The 27,604-nt window shown below is 57.9% G+C and overlaps 1 protein-coding gene across 1 annotated transcript; it reads left to right on the forward strand.

Annotated features, from left to right (window-relative positions):
- On the forward strand, positions 1–27,322 carry CPAR01_06809 (UbiD family decarboxylase; the record flags this gene model as incomplete). The annotated part of the gene is made up of 3 exons (XM_060491080.1): positions 1–287; positions 349–14,831; positions 14,874–27,322. 3 exons carry the CDS (start codon positions 1–3, stop codon positions 27,320–27,322), a joined length of 27,219 nt encoding a protein of 9,072 aa, XP_060349954.1.
- Positions 27,323–27,604: the final 282 nt, after the last annotated feature.

Raw genomic sequence — 27,604 nt, forward strand, 5'->3', positions numbered from 1 at the left:
ATGAAGTTCAACACCATCCTGGGCCTGTTGGCCGCCGCCAGCCAGTACTGGCCGGCCATCGCATTGCCTCAGTTTCCCGATAATCCCGTCTGTGCTGCCGGCATCACATCTGTCGAAGTACAGCCGGTGCAGTTCATCGTCAGACAGCCCATCTACATCAGCGCCTACTTACCAGTCAACACTGTCCTGGTACTCGATGATGGGCTGACCCTCACCATCACTAATGCTCCATTGACCTTGGTCACCGAAATTGACAAGTTGGGAACACTTACGTCCCAAGTTACTAGGTAGGTTATTCGAGCTTCTCAAAGTTCATACCTAGACATTAAAGCTAACACGACCACTTAGAATCATTGACCAGGTCTCATCAATCCCAAACGCCTATGTCACCATCACAAGAGGTGGCCAGGCCGGATCTGAGGCAAGCACAATCACAATCTTCCCCTCTGGTCCTGACGGCGTCGGAACCTACTTGGTCTTTACCCCTTTTGCGAACATTGCGGCCACCACCGGCAGTAGTGTTCCAGAGACAGCAACTGTCCTGGGCACTCCCATCGACCCGAGTGGTTTTGTCACGCAGTCTGCGCCAGGGGCGAGCAGCGTCATCAACCCCGGACCTAGCCCTGCATCAGTTCCGGTCACAATCGCTCCCACAGCATCTGGAGGTGCTGCGGCTTTGCCTCAGATCTTTGCTACCGTCAACGTTGGTGGTGCCACGGGCGTGCCCAGGAACTTCACCGTCGTGGACTCGGCTGGATCTGCGGGTACGGTCTTTGCGCAGACTTTTGACAGCTTCTCCATCACTGTTACTGGTCCTCAGAACGTCATTACGGTTTTCGGTAACGCCGGTGTTACACCCGCTGCCATCACATTACCCGGTAACAGGGGTGTGACGCAGACCGGGGCCGATGCTGTGCTTCAGATTATCCAGACTCCGGGAGGCGAGGCCGATTTCCTTGCTAGGCTCACAACCGTGAGCATACAGGGCCAAAACGGCCAGACCGGAACCTTCACGCTTATCCCGACGGCTGGCAGTGTTGGTGCGGTAATCGTACAGACTGCGGCACCAGCTCTTGGTGCCATCTTCCAGACCATCAGCGTTGCCGGAGCCACGCCAACTACACTTTCCATCCCGGCACCCGAAGGACAGACCGGAACTGTTATTGTACAGACCACGGATGGCTTCACAGGCCCCGCTGCAGGTCCGTTCACGACCGTTACCGTTGGCGGCGGCCAGGGTGATGCTCCCGCGACTGTAACTATTCCCCCGGCCGCTGGTGCGACGGACGGCGTCTTCACCGTTCTCGTTCAAAGCCTGGATCCTACGGCCTTCAACGGACCTTTCCGAACTATCACGGCCGGCGGTAACACGGGAGGATCACCAGTCACCATCACTGTTCCTCCCTCAGGCACCGGCCAGACCGGCACTGTTGTTGTCCAGCCTGCCATCACCTCCTTCACCGGCCCTTTTACGACCATTACGACTGATGGCAACACTGGATCTCTTCCAGTCTCGCTCACCATCGTTCCCGCCGGCAACCCGACTCTGGGTACCATTATTGTGCAGACTCCCTCAATCACTGCTCGGCCTGCTCTCTTCAGAACCTTGGCCGCGCTCCCGATTGCCGGTCTCGGTGCCACAATCACCTTGCCCTTGTTAGGAAACTCTGCTTCTGCCCCCGGAACTATTGTAGTCGCCGTGGGACTGGGCGGAGATGATCCGGCCACGAGTGCACCAGCCGCTTTGGCTGCCAACCTCGTCACTATCCGAGGTGACTACAATGGCACAGATCCGTTGACTTTGACCCTCCCTTCTCAGGGTGACAACCCGGTTGCCACCATCGTCGAGCAATTGCCCGTCGGCTTCAGTGCGGGAGTCACCATTGGAAACCCTGCCGCAACTACGGCTGTGCCTCCTATCACGAACGCTGCTACGCAAGCTACCGCCCCTAGTGTATCCGCCGCAAACCCGGCGGCTTCGAACGCAGGTGTTCTCCCGAATATCCTCACTAGTGGCTACTCCGGATCTGTGCCGACCACGGTCACATTGCCTCCTCTGGGGACCCAAACGGCCTCTCAAGTCTTGGTCCTTACGCCATTGACCAACGCTGCCGGTTCTGCTGCGCCTGACCCTGCGGGATCTGCTGCGACTGTGGCTCCTAATGTGATCAACACCATCACCACTGGATTTGGCGGTTCTCAACCTACCACTGTTACCGTCCTCCCACAGGGCCTTGCATCTACTGCTCCCGTCGCCTTGGTGTTGACTCCGGACCCAGCTGCTGCGACTGCCGCGGCGTCCCAAGGGGCTCTGCCTGGTTCCTTCACCACCCTCACCGGACCAGCTGTTGGGTCAACTCCCACCACGCTGACTATCCCTCCTGTGGGAACCAACATTGTCGGCACGGTTGTGGTCCTGGGCGACCCCTTGGCCACTGCTACTGCTCAGCCAGGCCAGACGCAGACACAGGATCCTGGTGCCAACGGAGTCCCATCCAGTCTTGCACCTGGAGCTCTGGGGGCCTTTACCACCATCCAGAGCGGCTTCAACGGCCTTCAGCCCTCGACCTTTACCGTTCCTCCTGCTGTCAGCGGCGCTCCAGGAACGGTTGTCGTCCTTACTCCTACTAACCCAGCTGCTCCCCAATTGACCCTCCCTTCCGGAGTGCCATTCGTTACGGTAACTACTGCTGGTGATGTCCCTGCTGTGCTAACAAACGTGTTGCTTCCCACGGGAACAAACACTCTAGGAACTGTTCTCGTCCAGACCCCTGCCACTCCAGCTGCTTCTCAGCTGAACCTCCCCTCTGGTGTGCCCTTCGTGACGGTCACAACACCGGCTGACGTTCCCGCCGTGGAGACGAACGTGCTGTTGCCATCGGGAACAAACACTGTTGGCACTGTTCTCGTCCAGGTGCCTTCGTCCTTGTTCACAGCCCTGCCCACCGGTGCTGCTACCACTCCAGGCGCAGTCAACTCTGGCTTGGTGCTCCCTGGACTCACTATCCCACCCATTTCCATCGACTTGCCCACCATCATTCTGTCTATCCCCAGCCTCAGCCTGGGTTCCTTCATCACCCTGACCCAGGGCGGACCGGTAGCAACAACCGCCATTCTCCCTCCCTCCGGCACCAACTCGGTGGGCCTCGTGATTATCCAGACACCGACTGTCGCCGCGACTGCCGCTCCAGGCGCTGGTGTCTTCACGACTCTCTTCCAGGGCTTCTCCGGATCCGTTCCTCAAACTACCACCCTGCCACCGACGGGAACCAACACCCTCGGTGTCGTCTTGATCCAGACGCCCACGGTTTCTGTGGAGGTCAACATTCTTCAGACCACCACGATTGGCTTCACCGGATCACTCCCCACTACCGTCACCGTGCAGCCGTCTTCCGGTGGCTCTGGTCTCGTGGTCGTTCAGACCCCGTTTACGAACCCCTCGGTCTCTGCCACCAACGTGGCGGCCAATAGCTTCATCACTACTACCCAGGGATTCACTGGCATTGCGCCAACTACGATTACTTACTTCCCCGGTGGAACTGACACGGTTGGCACCGTGGTCGTTCAGACACCCATCTTCTCTGGAGGTGCTGTAACTTTGCCATCCATCTCGTTGGGTCTGCCGAACATTCAGATCACCATTTCCATCGGCGGACCTGTTGCGGCGACATCTACTGTCTTGCCCTCCGGCACCAACACTATCGGGACCGTGATTGTTCAGACCCCCACTGCTCCAGGAGCCGGAGGCGCAACGACTCCCATCGTTGACCCGGCTGTCACCGCGCCCGGCTTCGTCTCCGTCACCACTGGCTACACTGGATCCACGCCAACTACTTTTACTCTGCCGCCAACCGGCACCCAGCCCGGAGTTGTCGTTGTCCAGACTCCTACCTCTGGCGTTGCTGTTGCTCCCAACAGCTTCATCACGGCTGTCACTGGATTCACCGGCACTGAGCCGACAACGGTGACGATTCTTCCTACGGGAACCAACTCTGTTGGCATCGTTCTCATCCAGACTCCCACAAGAATCAGCACGACTGTTTTGATCAGCATTAGTGGTGATCCTCCACCACCTACTGTGCCCAGCGGCTTCATCCTGACCACGACTGTTGGCACCGGCACTCTGCCCACCACGGTCACTTTCCCTCCCTCGGGCACCAACCCTGGAAGTGTGGTTGTCCAGACTCCATCTGTTGGAACCGCGGCACCCGGCGTCACAAACGCCTTGCCCAACGTTATCGTCACGAGCGGATTTGCTGGCTCTGCCACGTCTACTCTTACGCTTACTCCCTCTTCCGCTGGCGACCCGACGACTTTGATCGTCTTGACGCCTACTTCTGCTGCTGCTCCTTCAGTCACCGTTGCTCCAGCATCGTTTATTACTTTGACAAGTGGATTCTTCGGCACTGCACCGGCGACTACAACCTTGGCACCTGTGAACGCTGGAGATCCAGGAACTGTCATTATCCAGACACCTCTTCCCACGTCTGGCCTTTCGTTCCTCACTACCACCGTTGGCTACACGGGAGCTGTGCCGACTACCGCCACAGTGTTCCCATCTGGAACCGAGACTGTCGGAGCCATCATTATCCAGACTCCCTTCTCTCCTTCTTCACCCACAGTTACGAATGTTGCCCCTACACCTACGGCTCCTGGCTTCTCGTTCATCACGGTTCAGACTGGATATTCTGGTACCGGAACTCAGATCACCACTATCCTGCCTACTGCTAGCGGCAGCGTTGGTCTTGTTCTTATCCAGACCCCCACTATTGGACAGGATCCTGCGACTTCAACCCCTGCGATCAACATTCCGACCACAGGGCCAGCTGCAACTCCGACTGTGGCACCCGCGTCGCTTGTGACTCTCATCAGCACATACACCGGAACGGTTCCATCGACAACTACGCTCGCTCCCGCTGGCACTGACAGCTTGGGGACCGTCATCGTCCTCCTTCCAAGCACCACGGCAACCCCTGGAACTACTCCAGGTGCTAACTTCGCGACGCTCATCAGCACCTACACCGGACCCGTGCCGTCGACCTCGACTATCCTTCCCACAGGAACCAACTCCCAAGGAACTTTCGTCATCCTTGTCCCAAGCTCTACAGTCGACCCTGGTACTCTCAGTGCTGGTGCTCCAGCTATTACATCCTCACCCAGTGCAGTGTTTGCCACTCTCACTTCCACCTACGATGGCTCGGTTACCTCATTCCAGACTGTGCTCCCATCGGGAACTGGCTCGACTGGCACCCTCGTTGTTCTCGTTCCGAGCAACGTGCTGGCTTCTCCCACAGCCACGCCCGCCATTTCTCTTACTACTGTCACGTCGACGTATGGTGGCTCTGTTGTCTCAACGGCCATTGCTTCGCCTGCAAACCCTGGAGACCCTGGCACTCTTATTGTATTGGTTCCAAGCAACGTTGCGAGCTCGACTGGTGGCACTGCTCCTGGTGTTGGCAACAATGTACTCACAACATTCCTGTCCACCTACACCGGCTCCGTTCCTTTGACTACCACTGTCGCCCCGATCAACTCCAACGACCCCGGAACGGTCATTGTTCTCGTCCCGAGTGCAACGAGCGGAGTAGGCGCCGCAACCCCCACTGCTGGCGGTGTTATTACCAGCTTCTACAGTGGCTTGGTGCCTTCGACATCCGTGTTGCCTCCAGGTCCCTCTGGCGAGCCTGGTGGCACCGTCATCTTCCTTCCGAGCAGCACCGGTCTGCCAACCGCCGCTACAACGGCTTTGGCTGCCGGTCTCTACACCAGCACATACGGAGGTTCAGTCACTCTTACTTCTACGCTCCCCGTCGGACCGTCTGGAGAGCCTGGTGCTACAGTCATCTTCGTTCCCAGCAACACCGCTGCGCCCAATCCCGCGACCACCGCATTGGCTGGAGTTCTCACCAGCTTCTACAGCGGACTGGTGCCATCGACTTCAGTCCTACCTGCTGGTCCTTCTGGCGAGCCGGGTGCCACAATCATCTTCCTCCCTAGTAACACGGTCACTCCATCTGCTACAGTGCCGACTGCCGGTGGTCTGTTCACCAGCTTCTATGGTGGTTCCGTCACCCTCACATCTACGCTGCCCACTGGGCCCTTCGGCGAGCCGGGGGCGACTGTCATTCTCATCCCGACTCCCACTGCCACGCCTAGCCCGGCTCTGCCGAACGTCTTGACTAGCACGTATGGAGGCTCCGTTACGTTGACCTCTGTCTTGCCTACCGGCACCAACGGAGACCCCGGCCAGACAATCATCTTGGTGCCGAGTAGCTCTGCTGCTCCGGGCTTGCCCAACATTCAAACTAGCACATATGCAGGCTCGGTCACCTTGACGTCGGTCGTTACTGATGGTGGTATCAACGTGCCCCCGCAGACCATTGTCTTTGTCCCGGGTGTGACCATTGTTCCCAGCAACACTGATCCTGCAGGACTTCCCAACATCTTGACCAGTACCTATGGAGGCTCGGTGACTCTGACTTCGGTCCTCCCTGTTGGTCCATCTGGAGATCCAGCTACCGTTATCTTCGTGCCAAGCGTGACTGGTGTTCCCAGCAACACTGGTGCCGCAGGTCTTCCCAATGTTTTGACCAGTGTTTATGACGGTTCAGTCACTCTGACTTCCGTCATCTCAACCGGCTCTGCTGGGGACCCTGCACAGACGATCATCTTCATTCCAAGTGCCCCTGGTGTCACTAGCAATACTGGTGTCGCTGGTCTCCCCAACATCCTGACAAGCACTTATGGAGGTTCGGTGACTTTGACTTCAGTCCTACCGGTTGGCCCATCTGGCGATCCTGCCACGGTCATCTTTGTACCGGGAACTCCTGGTGTTACCAGTAACACTGGTGCGGCTGGTCTACCTAATGTTTTGACCAGCACTTACGGAGGCTCCGTTACTTTGACTTCAGTTTTGCCAGTTGGTCCGTCCGGAGACCTAGCTACAGTCATCTTCGTACCAGGCACTCCCGGGATGACTAGCAACACTGGTGCTGCGGGCCTACCTAACATCCTCACGAGTACCTACGGAGGCTCAGTCACTTTGACCTCAGTCTTGCCCGTTGGTCCGTCTGGAGATCCCGCTACGGTCATCTTCGTACCGGGTGCTCCCAGCGCCACTCCGACCATCACTGCTGCTCCTACGCTGCCCAACGTCTTGACCCAGACCTATGGCGGCTCCGTTACGCTGACCACTGTTCTCCCCACAGGATCTGCGGGCGACCCTGGTGTGACTGTCATCTTCGTTCCCTCTGCTCCAGGCGCCTCGTCCGTTGACCCTACTCAGGCTCTCGGCAATGTGTTGACAAGCACGTACGACGGATCGGTCACGCTCACGACGACTTTGCCGGTTGGCCCATCTGGTGACCCAGCGACTGTGGTCTTGGTACCAAGCAACACCTTGGTACCAACAAGCACCGCAGCGGCAGGCCTTCCCAACATCCTGACGCAGACCTATGGTGGATCTGTGACTTTGACATCTGTTCTTCCCACCGGACCTTCAGGAGAGCCTGGCGCGACGGTCATCTTTGTTCCTGGCCTGCCATCTACAGCACCAACTGTTCCATCTGTTGGTGGCGTTTTGACGAGCACTTACGGCGGTTCAGTCACTTTGACGACTACTTTGCCCATCGGACCTTCTGGCGACCCAGCGACCGTCATCTTGGTGCCGAGCAGCACCGGAGCCGTTGGCCTTCCCAACATCCTTACTCAGACGTACGACGGTTCGGTTACCCTCACCACTGTTCTGCCTACTGGCCCGTCCGGCGAGCCCGGCGCGACGGTCATCTTCGTACCCAGCTCTCCTATTGCCACTCCTACCATTGCCCCTGGCGGAGTATTGACCAGTGTGTATGATGGCTCAGTCACGCTGACATCGACTTTGCCCGTCGGCCCATCTGGGGAGCCTGGCGCCACTATCATCCTCATCCCTACCAATACTGGGGTTCCGTCATTGCCCAACGTCTTCACTTCGACGTACGACGGCTCGGTCACGCTAACCACTACCCTCCCAGTCGGACCTTCTGGAGACCCGGCGACCGTTATCCTGGTACCGAGTCAGACTGCTGCCCCCGCTATCCCAAGCAATCTCTTCACCAGCACGTACGATGGATCTGTCACCTTGACCACGACCTTGCCCATTGGCACTGTTGTTCTGGTGCCCAGTCAGACTGCGGCCCCTGGCCTCCCCAACATCCTCACTTCTACGTACGGAGGTTCGGTCACTTTAACCACCACTTTGCCTGTTGGTCCTTCAGGAGACGTTGCCACGGTCATTCTCGTGCCCAGCCAGACTGGCGCTCCTGGTCTTCCCAATGTCTTGACATCGACATACGGTGGTTCGGTCACCCTCACTACCACCTTGCCCGTTGGGCCTTCTGGAGATGTCGCGACTGTCATCTTGGTTCCAAGTGCGACACCTGCTCCTGGCTTGCCAGATGTCCTCACTTCTACGTATGGAGGATCAATCACTCTCACAACCGTCTTGCCGGTTGGTCCTTCTGGTGACCCCGAGACGGTGATTTTGGTACCAGGCCCGACCGGCGCTGGTGGCCTACCCAATATCTTGACTAGCACCTATGGTGGCTCAGTCACGTTGACTACCACGCTTCCAGTCGGACCTTCGGGCGATATTGCAACAGTCATCCTGGTGCCCAGCACGACACCTGCTCCTGGCCTGCCTAATGTTCTGACGAGCACTTACGGCGGATCGATCACGTTGACCACTGCCTTGCCTGTTGGCCCGTCTGGAGATCCCGTCACGTTGATCCTTGTACCGAGCGAAACTGCGGCGCCTGATTTACCCAACGTGCTTACCAGCACGTACGACGGCTCGGTGACTCTCACGACAACTCTGCCAATTGGCCCCTCTGGGGATCCTGCCACAGTCATCTTGGTGCCCAGTTCTGGATCGAATGGTGCTGGCCTTCCTAATGTGCTCACAAGCACCTATGGAGGCTCAGTCACTCTCACAACAACGCTGCCTATCGGACCTTCAGGCGACCCAGCCACTGTCATTCTTGTGCCTAGTTCTGGAGCGAACAACGGCGGTCTTCCTAATATTTTCACCAGCACTTATGATGGCTCAGTGACCCTCACCACCACACTTCCCATTGGGCCCTCTGGCGATCCAGCAGAAGTCGTATTGGTGCCCAGCTCTGGATCCAACAACGGTGGTCTACCTAATGTGCTTACGAGCACTTATGACGGATCAGTCACCCTTACGACGACTCTGCCTATTGGACCTTCCGGTGATCCCGCCACGGTTGTGTTGGTTCCCAGCATCATTCCTTCTATCACGGCGGCTCCCGGCCTCCCTAATGCGCTTACAAGCACATATGGAGGCTCGGTTACTCTTACTACCGTCTTGCCCGTTGGACCTTCTGGGGACCCAGCAACTGTTGTTCTCGTGCCCGGCTCTGGTTCAACTGGCGCTGGTCTTCCCAATGTCTTTACCAGCACCTACGATGGTTCGGTCACTCTCACAACCACTCTCCCCATTGGCCCGTCGGGCGATCCGGCGACTGTCATCCTGGTCCCGAGCACGATTCTTTCCATCACAGCTGCTCCCGGTCTTCCTAACGTACTTACGAGCACATACGATGGTTCAGTCACTCTCACGACGGTTCTGCCTCTTGGCCCGTCTGGAGACCCGGCCACCATCATCTTAGTGCCGGGTGGTACCCCATCTACTACGCCGGCGCCTGCTCTTCCCAACGTGCTTACGAGCACATATGGAGGTTCGGCGACTCTTACTACCGTCTTGCCTCTCGGCCCCTCCGGTGACCCGGCTACTGTCATCTTGGTCCCGAGTGCCACTCCTACCATCACGCCTGCACCCGGTCTACCCAATGTGCTCACCAGCACGTATGGTGGTTCAGTCACTCTCACCACGGTCTTACCTTTGGGACCATCTGGAGATCCTGCCACCATCATCTTGGTACCCAGCAGCGCCGTTCCTCCACTCATCGATATTTCTATTGGAATCAACCTTCCAGGTCTGTTTACCAGCACTTATGGAGGTTCATCCACCATCACAACAGTCCTGCCAGTTGGCCCATCTGGAGATCCTGCCACCGTTATTCTGGTGCCAAGCACTCCTCCGCTCATCGACGTCTCGATTGGCATCAACCTCCCCAACCTGTTCACCAGTACCTATGGTGGTTCGGTCACCCTCACGACTACCCTTCCCATTGGGCCGTCTGGTGATCCGGCTACGGTCATTCTGGTACCCAGCAGTGTCCCTACCATCACGGCTGGACCTGGGTCGCCCAATATCTTGACGAGCACCTACGCTGGCTCTGTTACCTTGACCACTGTCTTGCCGGTTGGTCCCTCTGGCGATCCCGCCACCATCATCCTGGTGCCCGGAGCCACTATCACGGATGCCTCAGCACTGCCTAATGTGCTTACGAGCACTTACGCAGGCTCAGTCACTCTCACAACCGTACTTCCGATCGGTCCCTCTGGCGACCCAACTACAATCGTCTTGGTTCCTGGCGTCACTCCTACAGACGATCCAGGATTACCCAACGTTCTCACAAGCACATATGGCGGTTCTGTCACACTCACCACTGTCCTTCCAGCTGGTCCCTCCGGCGATCCGGCGACGATTGTGTTGGTTCCCAGTGCCCCTATCACCGATGCCCCAGGACTGCCTACTCTCCTCACGAGCACATATGGTGGCTCGGTCACTCTTACCACTGTGCTTCCAGCCGGCCCCTCCGGAGACCCGGCGACAATCGTCTTGGTTCCGGGAGCCTCCATCACGGATGCTCCCGGCCTGCCCAATGTGCTTACCAGCACCTATGCCGGCTCAGTCACTCTCACTACGGTGTTGCCCATCGGCCCTTCCGGGGATCCGGCTACGGTCATTCTGGTGCCTGGTGCGACGAGCGATGGCGCTGGTGGTCTTCCTAACATCCTCACCAGCACCTATGATGGCTCTGTGACGCTTACTACCACTTTGCCCATTGGTCCTTCTGGTGATCCGGCAACTGTTGTTTTGGTGCCATCTTCGATCGGCGCTGGCTTGCCCAACCTTCTCACCAGCACATATGACGGATCGGTCACCCTCACAACTACTCTGCCAATTGGACCTTCAGGCGATCCTGCGACAGTTGTTCTGGTGCCGTCTTCGATCGGCGCCGGTCTGCCCAATGTTCTCACGAGCACGTACGATGGATCAGTTACTCTCACGACCACCTTGCCTATCGGTCCATCTGGTGACCCGGCCACGGTTATCCTCGTACCTGGCGCGAGCAACACCGGTGCTGCTGGTCTTCCGAATATCTTGACAAGCACTTATGACGGCTCGGTCACGCTTACCACTACTTTGCCAATTGGCCCCTCTGGTGATCCGGCTACTGTGGTCTTGGTGCCCTCGTCTGGCGCTGCTGGCCTCCCAAATGTGCTCACCTCCACGTACGACGGCTCTGTTACTCTCACCACCACGCTTCCGATCGGCCCTTCAGGAGATCCCGCAGAGGTGGTCCTTGTCCCAAGTGTTGTACCGAGTGTCACCGCACCTGGACTGCCCAACTTGCTTACTTCGACTTACGATGGTTCCGTCACGTTGACGACTACCTTGCCTATCGGTCCCTCGGGTGACCCAGCGACGGTGATCCTGGTCCCAAGCGCCGTCCCAGGCGTGACTGCAACTGGCCTTCCCAATATCCTCACTTCTACGTACGATGGTTCCGTTACTCTCACTACGACCTTGCCCATTGGCCCGTCTGGCGATCCCGCAGAGGTGGTCCTTGTGCCGAGTGTGGTCCCAAGCGCCACTGTGCCTGGTCTCCCCAACCTTCTTACGTCCACGTACGATGGCTCAGTCACAATCACAACGACGCTGCCGATTGGGCCCTCTGGCGACCCAACTGCCGTCGTTTTGGTTCCTGGCATCACGGCTCCAGCACTTCCCAATGTGCTGACAAGCACATACGATGGCTCCGTCACCTTGACTACCACTCTGCCCATTGGCCCTTCGGGAGACCCTGCGACTGTGGTCCTGGTCCCGAGTATTCCTGGCTCTCCAGCCTTACCAAATGTCTTGACCAGTACGTACGATGGATCTGTCACTATCACAACTACCTTGCCTGCTGGACCAACACTTGTGCTGGTTCCAAGCGCCACCAATGTGGGAGGTGGTTTGTTCACGAGCACGTACGACGGCTCAGTTACTTTTACATCTACGCTTCCTGCTGGCCCATCTGGCGAGCCTGGAGCCACCATAATCTTTGTCCCGACGATTTCCGTCGGTGGTCTTCCCAACCTCTTCACGAGCACGTATGATGGATCAGTCACTCTCACGACTACGCTCCCTGCCGGTCCTTCTGGCGAGCCTGGTGCGACCATTATTCTGGTCCCAACCGTTTCTGTTGGCGGACTTCCCAACCTCTTCACCAGCACATACGATGGCTCGATTACCTTGACAACTACCCTTCCCGCTGGTCCATCTGGAGTGCCCGGACCTACCGTGGTCCTGGTTCCTGGCTTGACATCTGCTTTGCCGACGTCTGCCCTGCCGAACTTGTTCACCAGCACGTATGATGGCTCCATTACTCTCACCACTACCTTGCCTGCCGGTCCCTCTGGTGAGCCTGGCCCGACGGTCGTTCTCGTCCCCGGAGCCACATCGGCGTTGCCCAATCTCTTTACCAGCACGTACGATGGATCCATCACGCTTACCACCACACTCCCTGCCGGCCCATCGGGGGAGCCTGGCCCTACCGTCGTTTTGGTTCCTGGATTGACTTCAGCATTGCCCAACCTCTTTACTAGCACATATGACGGATCCATCACTCTCACTACCACGCTTCCGACTGGCCCCTCGGGAGAACCTGGCCCGACCGTTGTCTTGGTTCCTGGCGCTACTTCTGCGCTGGGAAGCTTCTTGACCAGCACATACGACGGTTCAGTCACCCTTACAACCACTTTGCCAGCTGGACCTTCAGGCGAGCCTGGTCCGACTGTTGTTCTGGTGCCAAGTCTCACTGGTGCCATTCCCACGCCTACTGCAGACTTGAACATCCTGACCAGCACCTATGATGGATCGGTTACTCTCACCACAACCCTTCCGGTTGGTCCTTCGGGAGAGCCTGGTGCTACCGTTATTTTGATCCCAAGCATCACCGATGCTTTGACTACTCCCACCGCGGCTCTGCCCAACGTGTTGACCAGCACTTACGATGGCTCAGTCACTTTGACTACCACTCTCCCCGCTGGACCCTCGGGCGAGCCTGGTGACGTTGTCGTCCTGGTCCCAAGCTCTGCTCTCGGAGCCTCTCCTGGCCAGTTCATCACGCTCACCAGTGGCTACTCCGGCATCGTACCCTCAACGTCGACGATTCTGCCCACGGGCACAGAGACAATTGGCGCGGTTGTCATTCTGGTACCCACGAGCAGTGCGGGCATCAGCTTCACCACCATTACGAGCTCGTACTCGGGTGCTATCCCATCTGCGACGACCATCTTCCCGACCGGATCGGATACCGAGGGAACTATCATCATTCTCAATCCTATCACGATCGACACCCCAGGCATCACCATTACGAGGCCGTACACCGGAACCGAAACCCTGACCTCTACGATTCCGCCCGCAGTCTCTGGAGACCCTGCGACTGTCATCATTCTGGATCCCGCTCTGCTTCTCACGACCTCCAACACTGGCTCTTTCACGACCATCACAAGCGGCTACGATGGTTCCGTCATCGCCACGTCCACTATCCCCGCGGTCGGCACCGATGGACTCGGAACAGTCGTCATTCTGGAGCCAACGGGCACCGCTGCGCCCAGCGTCACCGTTTCCTACACGACCATCATCAGCACATACGCAGGATCGTTGCTGGCGACCTCGACTCTGCCTCCCGCGGGCACCGATGCTGTGGGAACCGTCATCCTGCTGGTTCCCAGCTCGAGCGTTCAGATCCCTGGTGTTTCTTCTTACACCACGGTCACCAGCACGTACACTGGATTGTTGCCATCCTTCTCCACGCAGGCTCCCTCGGGAACTGACACTGTCGGCACCATCATCTTCTTCGAGCCCGAGGTCACCGCAACGCCTGATGTGCCCTTCACTACCATTTTCAGTGGATACGACGGGTCCATCATCCAGACCTCTACCATTGCACCCGGCGCGCCTGGTGAGACTGGCACAGTTGTCATTCTTCAGCCCAGCTCGGCTCTCACTGCGTTGCCAACATCGTCTGCCAACTCTGATGGCATCAGCTACACCACAATCTTCAGCACGTACACTGGCGACATTCCTCTCACGACGACCCTTGCTCCGGCTAGCGGCGACCCTGCCAACATTGGCACAGTCATCGTCCAGTTGCCCAATGTCCTGGCCACTTCGAGCCCGACCATCAGCGTCAGCATCACGTACACGACGATCGTCAGCTTCTTCTCGGGATCTGCTCCGATCACCACCACGATCGATCCCGCGGTTGGAGGCAGCATTGGTACTGTTGTTGTGCAGGTTCCTCTTACCACCTCGGATCTCTTGGCTTCGCCTGGCATCTTCTACACCACTATCGTGAGCAGCTACCCAGGATCGGTCACATTGACAACCACCATTCCTCCTACTGCCACGGATCCCGCCGGCCTCGCAACCGGAACGGTCATTATCCAGGTGCCCGACTCTCAGGTTACAGGTTCCAGCTCCTCTGGCGGTGCTCTGGCGGCCTCGTTCACCACAATTTTCAGCACGTATCCTGGATCCGTCACTTTGGCCACCACTTTGCCTCCTGATGCTACTGACCCTGCGGGTCTCGGCACAGTAATTATTCAGATCCCCGACACTGGAGTCATTCCCACAGCCACGAGTGCTCTGGGTGCGTTGTTCACCACGGTGTTCAGTACCTACCCTGGCTCAGTCACATTGACAACCACTATTCCCGCCGCGGACCCCACGGGCTTGGGAACAGTTGTCGTTCAAGTTCCTGACATCTTGGATACTTCGAGCCTCCCCACTGGCGGTCTTACCGCTTCGCCGGGTGGCTTCTTCACCACCCTCTTCAGCACCTATGACGGCTCGGTCACCCTGACCACCACTATTCCTCCTGCAGCGACTGATCCTTCCGGACTTGCCACGGTCATTATTCAGGTTCCCAGTAACGTGCTCAACACGGACAGCATCTCTTATACCACGGTCACCAGTCCATACACCGGCCTCATTCCTCAGACCACTACCGTGGCCCCTGGCGCTCCTGGCGACCTTGGAACCGTCATCGTCCAGGTTCCCACCAGCTCAGTCAGCGTGGATGTCATTTCTTACGTGACTGTCACGAGTGGTGGCTTCACCGGCCTGGGCCCATTGACCACGACCATTCCTCCGGCCAATCCCGGAGATCCCGGAACAGTCGTCATCCAGGTTCCAAGTGCCACCAGCGCTCTTGGAGCTGTGTATACGACCATCACCAGCGGCTACCCTGGATCTATCCTCGCAACCGAGACGGGCGTTCTCACTGGAGTGGATGGCCTCGTCACTGTGGTCGTTCTATCGCCGACCGGAACTGCCGCCTCATTGCCAACCATCACGGGAAGCATTGGCTTGTTCGTTACAGTCAGCATTGGATATGATGGATCTGTCATTGCCACATCGACCGGCTCAGTCACTGGTGTCGATGGTCTTATTACTGTTGTCGTTCAGACTCCCACCATTGCCGTCACTTCACCCACGGCCACCATTCCGGGTCTCTCCTATACCACAGTTACCAGCGGCTACGCTGGATCTCTCCTCCAGACCCTCATTGGAACGCAGACCGGAGCTGATGGGCTGGCCACAGTGGTCATTCAGACGCCCACAATTGCCATTACCTCGCCGACTGCTACTATTCCTGGCCTTTCTTACACCACTGTGACAAGTGGCTACGACGGCTCGCTTCTCCAGACTCTTATTGGAACGCAGACTGGTGCAGACGGCTTGGCGACGGTCGTCATCCAGACTCCAACTCTGGGACTCACCTCCCCGACTGCAACAATTCCCGGTCTTTCCTACACCACCGTCACAAGCGGCTACGCTGGATCTCTTCTCCAGACCCTCATCGGTACCGCTACTGGTGCTGATGGCCTCGCCACGGTTGTGATCCAGGTGCCAACAGCCTCCATCACATCTACCCCGACTGTCTCGGCTCCGGTCTCATACACCACAGTCACCAGCGGCTATGGAGGCTCATTCATCCAGACTCTCATCGGCTCTCTTCCCGGCATTGACGGCTACATCACCGTGGTCGTCAACATCCCCACTAGCACGGCATCTCTGCCCACGACCACTCTGCCCGGTCTTTCGTACACGACTGTTACGAGTGGATATGATGGCTCGCTTCTTCAGACTCTCATCGGCTCTGTCACTGGCGCAGATGGACTTGCGACCGTTGTGGTCCAGGTTCCCACTGCCACGGCCACAGCCACGACAACGCCCGCCATCTCGGTCACTCAGTCCATCATTTCGTACATCACCGTCACGACTGGCTACTCTGGCGCCTCAACTCTCTTCCAGACGCTCGCTCCCGCTGCCTCTGGTCTGCCAGGCACTGTCTTCATCCAAGTCCCGACCGCCGTGCCTTCGAGCACGCCTTCTCTCACCATCTCGGACGGCACTACGTACACAACCATTACTTCTTTCATCACGGCTTCAGCCACCCAGATCTCGACTCTTGTTCCGTCAAGGACTGGCGATGTGGTTACTGTTGTTCTTGGTCTCCCCCGTCGCTTGGTGCTCGTCACGACGACGATCCCTGGTCTCAGTGTTACTGCCACCTCAACTATGCCAATGGGCTCCGATGGTGCCCAGACGATCATGATCCAGGTTCCTGGCGTGGCCACAGCCACGGCGTCTCCCACGATTGGTGGCATCACAACCATCTTCAACACTTACAGCGGCTCCGTCACTCTCATCCAGACAGAAACTCCCGCTCAGCCTGGAGATCCAACCACGGTTCTTGTCAATATCCCCGGCGTCTTTGCCGAGGTTACTTCAACTCGCTTTGGCGCACCATCTGCCGGTACCACCACCATCGCTCCCGCCGGCACCGGCCTCCCAGCGACCGTCATCATCGATCTTCCTGCCATCTTCCAGACCGTCACCAGCGGCTACTCTGGTCTCGTTCCGGCAACGACGACTATTTTGCCAACGGATCCCACCGGAGTTGGTCTGGTCATCATCCAGACCCCGACCGTCTCCTCTGGCTTGCCGTCCATTACGCCTTCCACGGTCTTCACAACCGCGCCTGGAACTGGCTCACTCTTGGCCACTGCCACGATCACCGGCCCTGATGGCGTGGTTTCCGTCATTGTACAGACCCCAACGGCTCTTGGACAGATCCTCTCTACGGTCTTCACCACTCAGCCGGGCACTGGAGTCTTGCCTGCCACTACTACCGTCACCGGCCAAGACGGAATCGTCTCTGTCATTCTTCAGACTCCTACTCTTCCCTCAGGAGCTATTCCGACCACGGTCTTCACCACGCTTCCCGGAACTGCCGCTCTGCCAGCAACGACCACTATCACGGGAGCGGATGGAGTCGTTTCCGTCATCTTTTTGGAGCCTACAACCTCGGGCCAGAGCCCCGTTGTTCCTACCACGGTCTTCACCACCATTATTGGAACCGGTGCTCTCCCAACCACTACTACGGCCAGCGGCCTTGGTGGAATCGTCTCTGTCATCGTGGAGCTCCCGAGCACTACTTTGCCCCCAGGGGTCACTCCCTCGACCATCTTCACCACCGTTCCAGGCACCGGAGCTCTCCCGGTCACAGCCACGGTCACCGGACTGGATGGCATCGTCTCGGTCATCATCTCCGAGCCCACGTCAATTCTATCTGGCATCTTCACCACCATCACCACGGGAGGACCGGTTGCTGCGACCAGCACTATTCTACCCAATATCATTGGTGGCGTTGGCACGGTTGTGGTCCAGACACCGACCCTCACCGTCAGCCCCGGAGCCTTCTTCACGACTCTCACTTCTGGTGGCCCAGTCGCTTCCACTATCACGCTTCCAGCTGTTGATCCCACTGGCCTCGGCACGGTCATCATTCAGACACCTACTGTCAGCCCGGGAGCCCTGTTCACCACCATCACCTCTGGTGGCCCAGGTGCGTCGACCTTTACCATCCCAGCCGCCGACCCTACCGGCCTCGGAACCGTGGTCATCCAGACTCCGACTGCCCTCCTCGCGTCTTACACGACCCTCACCATCACCGGCTCTGTTGCGACGACCTTCTCAATCCCCCCTGTGGGATCTGGCATCGGAAGCGTCATTGTGCAGGTCCCGGAGATCACTGGCACGTCCGCCTCGCTGCCATCCATTACATCTGCTCCGACCTCGATTCTCAGCCGTGACCTCACCACCATATTCTCCCCTTACACCGGAACGACAAGAATCACCACCACAATTCTGGTCAGCATCAGCGGCGATCCTACCCTGCCCAACACGGTCATTGTCTACGTTCCCCTCACGGAGACGAGCAGCTCCGTTGCGACACCGACGATCACCGGCGGTATCTCGTACATCACTCTCATCACGGGTGTTCCTGGAACCTTTATTGGCACCCAGACAACTACCCTTCCCGCCGGCAATGATGGATCTGCCACCGTTCTCATCCAGACTGCCCTCCCTCTGGCCACGTCCAGCCCCAGCGTCACTGTCTCGTACACGACAATTGTCACGGGTATCATTGGCACCTTTGCTGGTCTTCAGACATCGACCCTTCCAGCAGGACCCGATGGACTGGCAACTGTCCTCGTCCAGAGCGCCGTTCCGTCTGCTGGTGTCTCTTTCACTACAGTCTTGACGGGAATTCCGGGCACATTCCTCGGAACCCAGGCGACAACTTTGCCTGTTGGTACCAACGGCATCGCAACCGTTCTTCTCCAGACTGCCCTGCCCACCGCAAGCCCGGTCTCGTACACCACCATCTTCTCTGGCGTGCCCGGCACGTTCGTCGGACCTCAAACCACGACCTTGCCCGCGGGCCCCGACGGTCTCGCTACTGTTGTCGTGCAAAGCGCTCTTCCTACCTCGGGTGTTTCCTACACGACTCGCTTTACCGGCGTCCCCGGTACTTTCATCGGAGCTCAGACAACCACGCTCCCCGCCGGTCCCGATGGAATCGTTACCGTACTTGTCCAGAGCGCGATCCCAACAGCAAGCGCCTCGTACACGACATTGCTTACTGGCATCCCTGGAACCTTCTTGGGCTCGCAGACCAGCACTCTTCCAGTTGGACCTGACGGCGTTGCTACTGTGATCATTCAAACCGCGCTGCCTATTGGTGTGCCGACGTCCTACACGACTCTGTTCTCTGGCATTCCCGGCACATTCATCGCGCCCATCACAACTACGTTGCCCGCTGGGCTTGACGGCATCGCGACCGTGCTCATTCAAACGGCGCTTCCAACTGCGACTGCAAGCCCTACGTCCTACACGACTGTTCTCACTGGTGTCCCGGGCACCTTCATCGGCGCTCAGACGAGCACATTGCCTGTTGGATCCAACGGCATCGCCACGGTGGTCATTCAGACCGCCCTGCCCACTGGCAACCCAACGTCGTACACGACCTTGTTCTCTGGTATTCCTGGCACTTTCACCGCGCCTTTGACAACAACTCTGCCAGCCGGAATCGACGGCATTGCAACTGTGGTCATTCAAACCGCACTCCCGACGGCCAGCCCGCTCTCGTACACCACCATCTTCAGCGGCGTTCCTGGCACTTTCTTGGGCGCCCAGACGACTACCCTTCCTGCTGGCCCCGGTGGTCTGGCAACCGTTCTTATCCAGACAGCTCTGCCAACATCGAGCCCTCTGTCGTACACCACGGTGCTCACGGGCGTCCCAGGAACATTCCTTGGTGCGCAGACTTCCACCTTGCCAGCCGGTACCAACGGAATCGCGACTGTGGTCATCCAGACTGCCCTTCCGACAGCCAGCCCTGTGTCCTACACTACCGTATTCACAGGACTTCCAGGAACCTTCTTGGGCCTGCAGACATCAACACTTCCTGCTGGCCCCGATGGCCTCGCCACCGTTGTCATTCAGTCAGCTCTGCCAACGGGAAGCCCAACTTCGTACACAACATTGCTCACTGGCATCCCGGGCACTTTCTTGGGCTCACAGACGACAACGCTGCCAGCCGGTCTCGATGGACTCGCAACTGTCATTGTCCAGACTGCTCTGCCTACAGCAAGCCCAGTCTCATACACCACCTTGCTCTCTGGAGTACCAGGAACCTTCTTGGGCGCGCAGACTACCACGCTCCCGGCTGGTTCTGATGGTCTTGCCACGGTCATTGTTCAGACCGCTGTTCCCACAGTACAAGCTGCTTCATATGTAACTATCGTCACGGGCATCCCGGGTACCTTTGTCGGCACCTTGGCCTCGACACTTCCCGCGGGAACCAACGGAGTTGGCACCGTCATTCTCCAGACCGCCGTTCCTACGCCGACTTCGAGCAGCGCTGGTATCATCTACACCACAATCCTGACTGGAGTCCCTGGCATCTTCACAGGTACCCAGACGACTACGCTCCCCCTTGTCACCGGAACTGTTGGCACCGTTCTCTTGGAGACCGCTCTCGCAACTCCAAGCCCAGTTCTCTCCTACGTCACATTGTTGACTGGTATTCCGGGAACTTTCATCGGTACGCAGGCGACCACGCTGCCAATTATCTCTGGCAGCGTCGGGACGGTTCTCTTGCAGACCGCTCTTCCTTCTGCCACCTCATCGCCCACAAGCAGCGTCAGCATCACGTACATCACCATTGTCACTGGTATCTTGGGAACCTTCACTGGCACTCAGACAAGCACCCTGCCCATTCCGTCCATCGGAGTCGGTATCGGCATCGGCATCACGGCTACCGTCGTCTTGCAGACCGCCATTCCCACATCAGCTGTACAATCGTACACGACCATCGTCTCCGGCGTTCCTGGCAGCTTCACCGGCACCCAGACCACTACTCTCCCCGGTGTTGGTCCGGACGGCCTGGCTACCGTGGTCCTCCAGACTGCCCTTCCCGCCATCACCTCTTACACGACAATCTTCAGCGGTGTCTTTGGCACTTTCACTGGAACCCAGACAACTACCCTTCTTGGGGTCGGCACCAACGGCCTTGGAACTGTTGTCTTGCAAACGGCCGTTCCCTCAACAACTGCGGCTTCCTACACCACGATCATCACGGGCGTCCCAGGCACTTTCATCGGCACGCAGACTTCCACCCTCCCTGGCACCGGCGCCAACGGCCTTGGAACAGTTGTTCTTCAGACTGCTCTCCCTGCCGCTACTTCGTACACTACGATCTTCAGTGGAATCGTTGGCACCTTCACCGGAACCCAGACTACCACTCTGCCTGGCACTGGCATCGACGGCCTCGGAACTGTTGTTCTTCAGACCCCCATTCCCACCACAAGTCTGTCATACACGACTGTGGTCACCGGCATCGCTGGAAGCTTCATTGGCACCCAGACGACTACCCTACCCGTTGTCGGCACCGGAAATGTGGCCACTGTTCTCCTCCAAACTGCACTTCCCAGCGTCTCGTACACTACCATCCTCACAGGTATCCCTGGAACGTTCGTCGGAACCCAGACCAGCACTTTGCCTGTTGTCGGTTCCAACGGCCTGGCAACTGTCGTCCTCCAGACTGCACTGCCCGCCATCTCCTACACCACGCTTCTCACAGGCATCCCGGGCAACTTTGCTGGATCTCAGACAACCACTCTTCCCATCGTTGGCACGGGCAACGTGGCGACCGTTCTCATCCAGACTGCTCTCCCATCGGTCAGCAGCACGTCTTCGAGCTCTTCGGTTATCGTGATCAACACTTCCTACGTCACCATTGTCACTGGCATCTTTGGTACATTCGCAGGAACCCAGACAACTACCTTGCCTGCCGCCGCCACGGCCCCCGAACTCGTCACCGTCGTCCTTCAGACGGCAATCCCGAGCCCCGGCACGACTTCGTACACTACGATCCTCACTGGTGTCACCGGAACCAGCTTCCCTGGTACGAGGGCAACCACTCTGCCTGTCATCGGTACTCTTGGAACTGTCCTTTTGGAGACGGCTATTCCGGACGTCCCGACAACTTCCTACACGACTATTCTCACTGGCATCGCTGGCGGGACATTTGCCGGCACCCGCGCCACAACTCTTCCAGTCACGGGAAGCATTGGAACCGTTTTGTTGGAGACGGCCATCCCAGCCGCCACCTCGTACATTACAATTCCCACGGGAGTCGCTGGTGCCACATTCACTGGCATCCAGCTGTCTACTCTTCCAGTCACGGGAACTATCGGAACTGTACTTCAACAAACAGCTCTGCCGGCGGCTACTTCATACATCACGATTCCCACCGGAGTTATTGGCGCCACCTTCACCGGTATCCAGCTTTCTACTTTGCCCTTCACCGGCACCATCGGTACGGTCCTTCAACAGACTGCTCTTCCGGCTGCCACCTCATACATCACGATCCCAACTGGAGTCATTGGTGGTACCTTCACCGGTATTCAACTCACGACACTGCCCGTTACTGGAACCATCGGCACCGTGCTCCAGCAGACAGCCCTTCCGGCAGCAACTTCGTACGTCACGATTCCTACTGGCATCGCGGGAGCTACCTTCACGGGTATCCAGCTTTCGACTTTGCCTGTTACCGGCACGATTGGAACCGTGTTGCAACAGACGGCTCTGCCCGCTGCCACTTCGTACATCACGGTACCGACCGGAATCTTGGGAGCCACGTTCCTTGGAACGCAACTCTCTACACTTCCTGTCACTGGAACCGTTGGCACCGTCCTTCAACAAACGGCCATTCCCAATCCCGTCACATCTTATGTTACGATTCCTACGGGAGTTCTGGGAGCAACATTCCTCGGCACCCAGCTCTCTACTCTTCCCGTCACAGGCACGATCGGAACCGTTCTTCAACAGACTGCAATTCCTGCCTTGTCCACTGGATACACCACCATCCTGTCCGGCATCGTTGGCACCTTTACAGGCACCCAGACTACGACTCTTCCAGTCACGGGAACTCTTGGCACTGTTATTCTGCAGACGGCCGTACCACCAGCCACGTCTTACACAACCATCGTCACTGGCGTCTTCGGAACCTTCCTTGGAACTTCGGCGACCACCCTACCAGCTACTGGAACCATCGGTACGGTACTGCTTCAGACCGCGATCCCGATCTCGTACACGACTCTCCTCACCGGAGTCGCGGGCAACTTCCTTGGCACCCAGACGTCGACGATTCCGGCCGTCAGCGGTCTCGGAACCGTCCTGCTTCAGACCGCCCTGCCCACTGGATACCTCACCGTCACCAGTGGAATTACTGGCAGCTTTACCGGCACTCAGACAACCACCTTGCCGGCTGTTGGAGGAGGCCTTGGAACCGTCGTTCTTCAGACCGCTATTCCCAGCTCCGTCATTGTCTCTTACACGACTATCATCACTGGTGTCATTGGTACTTTCACCGGCACCTCGGTAACCACCCTCCCGGCTACCGGAAGCGTCGGCACCGTGTTGTTGGAGACGGCCATCCGGCCCATTTCCTACGTCACCGTCACCAGTGGCATCGTGGGCAGCTTCACAGGCACTCAAACCGTCACTCTCCCTGCCACCGGAGCCGGACAGAGCATCGCTACTGTTGTCCTTCAGACTGCCATTCCGGCCATCTCGTACATCACTGTCACGAGCGGAGTGGTCGGCAGCTTTACCGGTACTCAGACTGTCACGCTTCCCACGACGGGAGCCGGCCAGAGCATCGGCACAGTCGTTCTCGAGACCGCTATCCCGGCCATTTCGTACATCACCATCCCCACTGGGGTTACTGGCACATTCACAGGCACCTCTACAGTCACTTTGCCTACCACTGGTCCAGGCCAGACTGTTGGCACCGTCTATCTGGAGACTGCTCTCCCAGTCATTTCTTACGTGACGATTCCCACTGGAGCGACCGGAACCTTTACAGGAACCCGTCTCAGCACCCTTCCAGTCACTGGCACCGTTGGTACTGTGCTCGCGCAGACGGCCCTCCCGGTCATCTCGTACATCACGATTCCTACTGGAGTTACAGGAACATTCACCGGCACTCAGACAACCACGTTACCGATCACGGGATCCATTGCGACGGTACTTCTGGAGACCGCATTGCCTGTGATTTCGTACATCACGATCCCAACTGGCGTGACCGGAACCTTTGCTGGCACTCAGCTATCGACTTTGCCCGTCACTGGCACCATTGGAACAGTGTTGGCACAGACTGCTCTACCTTCGGTCTCATACATCACCATCTCAACTGGCGTTACCGGAACCTTTGCGGGCACTCAACTTTCTACCTTGCCAGTCTCTGGTACCGTTGGAACCGTTCTCGCCCAGACTGCTCTGCCATCCATCTCGTACATCACTATCCCGACTGGTGTTACTGGAACATTCGCCGGCACGCAGCTTTCGACCTTGCCCGTTACCGGCACGATCGGAACTGTCCTTGCCCAGACCGCCCTCCCCTCCATCTCGTATCTCACGATCCCTACTGGCGTTACTGGAACCTTCACGGGTACCCAACTGTCGACTTTGCCAGTCTCTGGAACTATCGGAACCGTCTTGGCGCAGACCGCTCTCCCAGTCATCTCCTACATCACCGTCCCGACGGGAGTTACTGACAGTTTTACGGGCACGCAATTCTCAACCTTGCCCGCCGTTGGCAGTGTGGCCACCGTATTGGCACAGACCGCTCTCCCAGTTATCTCGTATACAACCGTCCCGACTGGCGTTACTGGCTGGTTCACAAGCACCCGTTTGTCGACGTTGCCGGCCGTTGGAAGCGTGGCCACGGTACTGGCGCAGACAGCTCTTCCAGTTGTCTCGTACGTGACTGTCCCAACAGGAGTCACAGGCACCTTTACCGGCACGCAATTCTCAACCCTCCCTGCTGTTGGCAGCGTTGCCACGGTCCTCGCCCAGACTGCCTTGCCCGTGGTGTCCTACGTCACGGTGCCCACGGGAGTTACCGGCACGTTCACTGGCACCCAGCTCTCAACATTTCCAGCTGTTGGAAGCGTGGCCACTGTTCTTGCTCAGACAGCCTTGCCTGTGGTATCGTATGTCACGGTGCCTACAGGCGTCACTGGCACCTTTACCGGAACCCAGTTCTCGACCCTCCCTGCTGTCGGCAGTGTGGCCACAGTATTGGCTCAAACAGCCTTGCCCGTCGTTTCCTACGTTACTGTTCCTACTGGCGTCACTGGTACCTTTACTGGAACGCAGTTCTCTACTTTACCCGCCGTCGGAAGCGTCGCGACCGTTCTCGCCCAAACGGCCTTGCCTGTGGTTTCGTACGTTACCGTGCCCACGGGAGTCACCGGCACCTTCACGGGAACGCAGCTATCAACGCTTCCCGCCGTCGGAAGCGTGGCCACGGTGCTCGCCCAAACAGCCTTGCCACAGATCTTCTACACCACGGTCGCCTCGGGAGTCGCAGGCACCTTTGCCGGTACTCAGCTGGTCACTCTCTCCGGAACCGGAGCCACCCGAACTGTCGTGGCAGAAACCGCCATTCCGTACACGACGGTCCTCACTGGAGTTTCTGGCACCTTTACCGGAACTTCCCTGTCCACGATCGGAAACACGGTTCTCGCTCAGACAGCCCTGCCTCAGATCTTCTACACGACCATCCCGTCAGGCGTGCCGGGCACCTTTGCCGGAACGTCTTTGGTCACTCTCTCGGGCTCTGGAGCTACTCGGACAGTCGTTGCCCAGACGGCCATTCCCTACACCACGGTCGTCACGGGAATTACTGGAACCTTTACCGGAACCTCTCTGTCTACTATCGGTAATACAGTCATCGCCCAGACGGCTCTGCCGCAGGTCTTCTACAACACGGTACCCACTGGTGTTCCGGGCACGTTTGCCGGAACCTCTCTTACTACCCTCGCGGGCTCCGGAGCAACGAGAACGGTCCTCGCTCAGACTGCCGTGCCGTATACCACAATCCTCACGGGAGTCTCGGGCACCTTTACCGGAACTGCAGTCACGACCATTGGCAACACCGTCCTTCAACAGACGGCCATTCCTCCAGTCTCCTACACGACGGTGGTCACCGGTGTGATCGGCACCTTTACTGGCACTCAGGTCACCACCATTGGCAACACGGTCGTCCAGCAGACCGCCCTCCCCTCAAGCACATCGTACACCACGATCCTCACGGGAGTCACTGGTGCCTTCACCGGCACGCGGACCACAACTGTTGGAAACACAGTACTGCAGCAGACGGCACTCGCATCAGCAAGTCGCGTCGTCACTAGCTCATACGCACCATCCGGCTGTGTCCCGACGCCCACCGGCGTCGCCGCCCCGACTTGCCTACCATCAACTGGATCCGCAATCACTTTGCCTTCTGCTTGCGCCAGTCTCACGGGTGTCATCTTGCAATCATACTCTCAGTCGACACTCGATGCTTGTACTGCAGCCTTGGGCGCGACTGCCAACATTGGAACCGTCAGCAACTGTCTCAACTTGCAACAAATTGCTCTGTTGGGAAACGTCCTGGGATTCAACCACGTCAGATGTATTCAGACTGCTCTGGCGGGTACCTGTCTCACCAGGCTTCCGTCAATTTGCGCCAACCTGGCGGCATCCAGCCAGACTCTTGCCAATGTCCAGACCAACGCCGCTCTATGCTTCGCCAACCTTGGAGCCTTTGGTTCCATCACGACAGCAGGCAACTGTATCATATCCAGCGTCACCAACCAAGGAGGCGCGGCCGTTCTCAACTGTTTCGAGCGAGCTCTCGGACTACCAGTCGGTCAAACAGTCGCCGGATTGGCAAGCACAGTATTGTGTCCTTCCGGCACAGCTTGCGCCCGCGCTCCGGCAGCCTGCGGTGCTCTACTGGATGTCACACTCTCAACGTCGGAAATCAATGCCAACCTCAATCTCTGCCAGGCTGGCCTCGTCGTCAGCGCCTTGGGAAGCACGGTATCAAACTTGGCTTCCGGTTTGGGCTGTACTCTCGGCAGCGTTACCGGCCTGGTGGGCAGTCTCCTCGGAGCCCAGACACAATCGTACGCTCAATGTATCCAGAACTCGCTGGCTTCGCAGTGTATCACGTCACTACCGCAGAGCTGTGTCAACCTGGGCGTCGACGCGACCGGTGGCGTGGCAGTGACTGTCAGCGCACCGAACCTCATCTCTTGCGTAACTTCGCTCGGCCTCTTGTCCAACGGCATCGCCTCGGATTGTTTGAACCTGTCCTTGACGGGCCCGAACATTGTGGCTTGCCTGAACTTGCGCCTCTTTGGCGTCGCCACGGTGAACGTGGCCGCCTAATAGTCCAAAAATGCTTCTACAGCACTCTTTCCTCTCTTTCTGTCGGTTTTTCCTATGTTTGATGGAGTTGCGGCAAAAACAAAACACACTATGAAATTGTCTACTATGGGTATCTGACCTCTAGCCTTTCTTTGTTCAGAAACTCGCTGGTTTCTTCTGCGCAAGTCGCGATGCAGGACGTTTCTTAAGCGAACACAAGACTGATAATCATGTAATACGTAATATCAATAATACCTTCCTTTGTTCACCAAACCAGAGCTCACCTAAATCATTGTGACAAAA

The sequence above is a fragment of the Colletotrichum paranaense genome (assembly GCF_030867605.1).
Source record: "Colletotrichum paranaense strain IMI 384185 chromosome Unknown Scaffold_5.1, whole genome shotgun sequence".
NCBI lineage: Eukaryota > Fungi > Ascomycota > Sordariomycetes > Glomerellales > Glomerellaceae > Colletotrichum > Colletotrichum paranaense.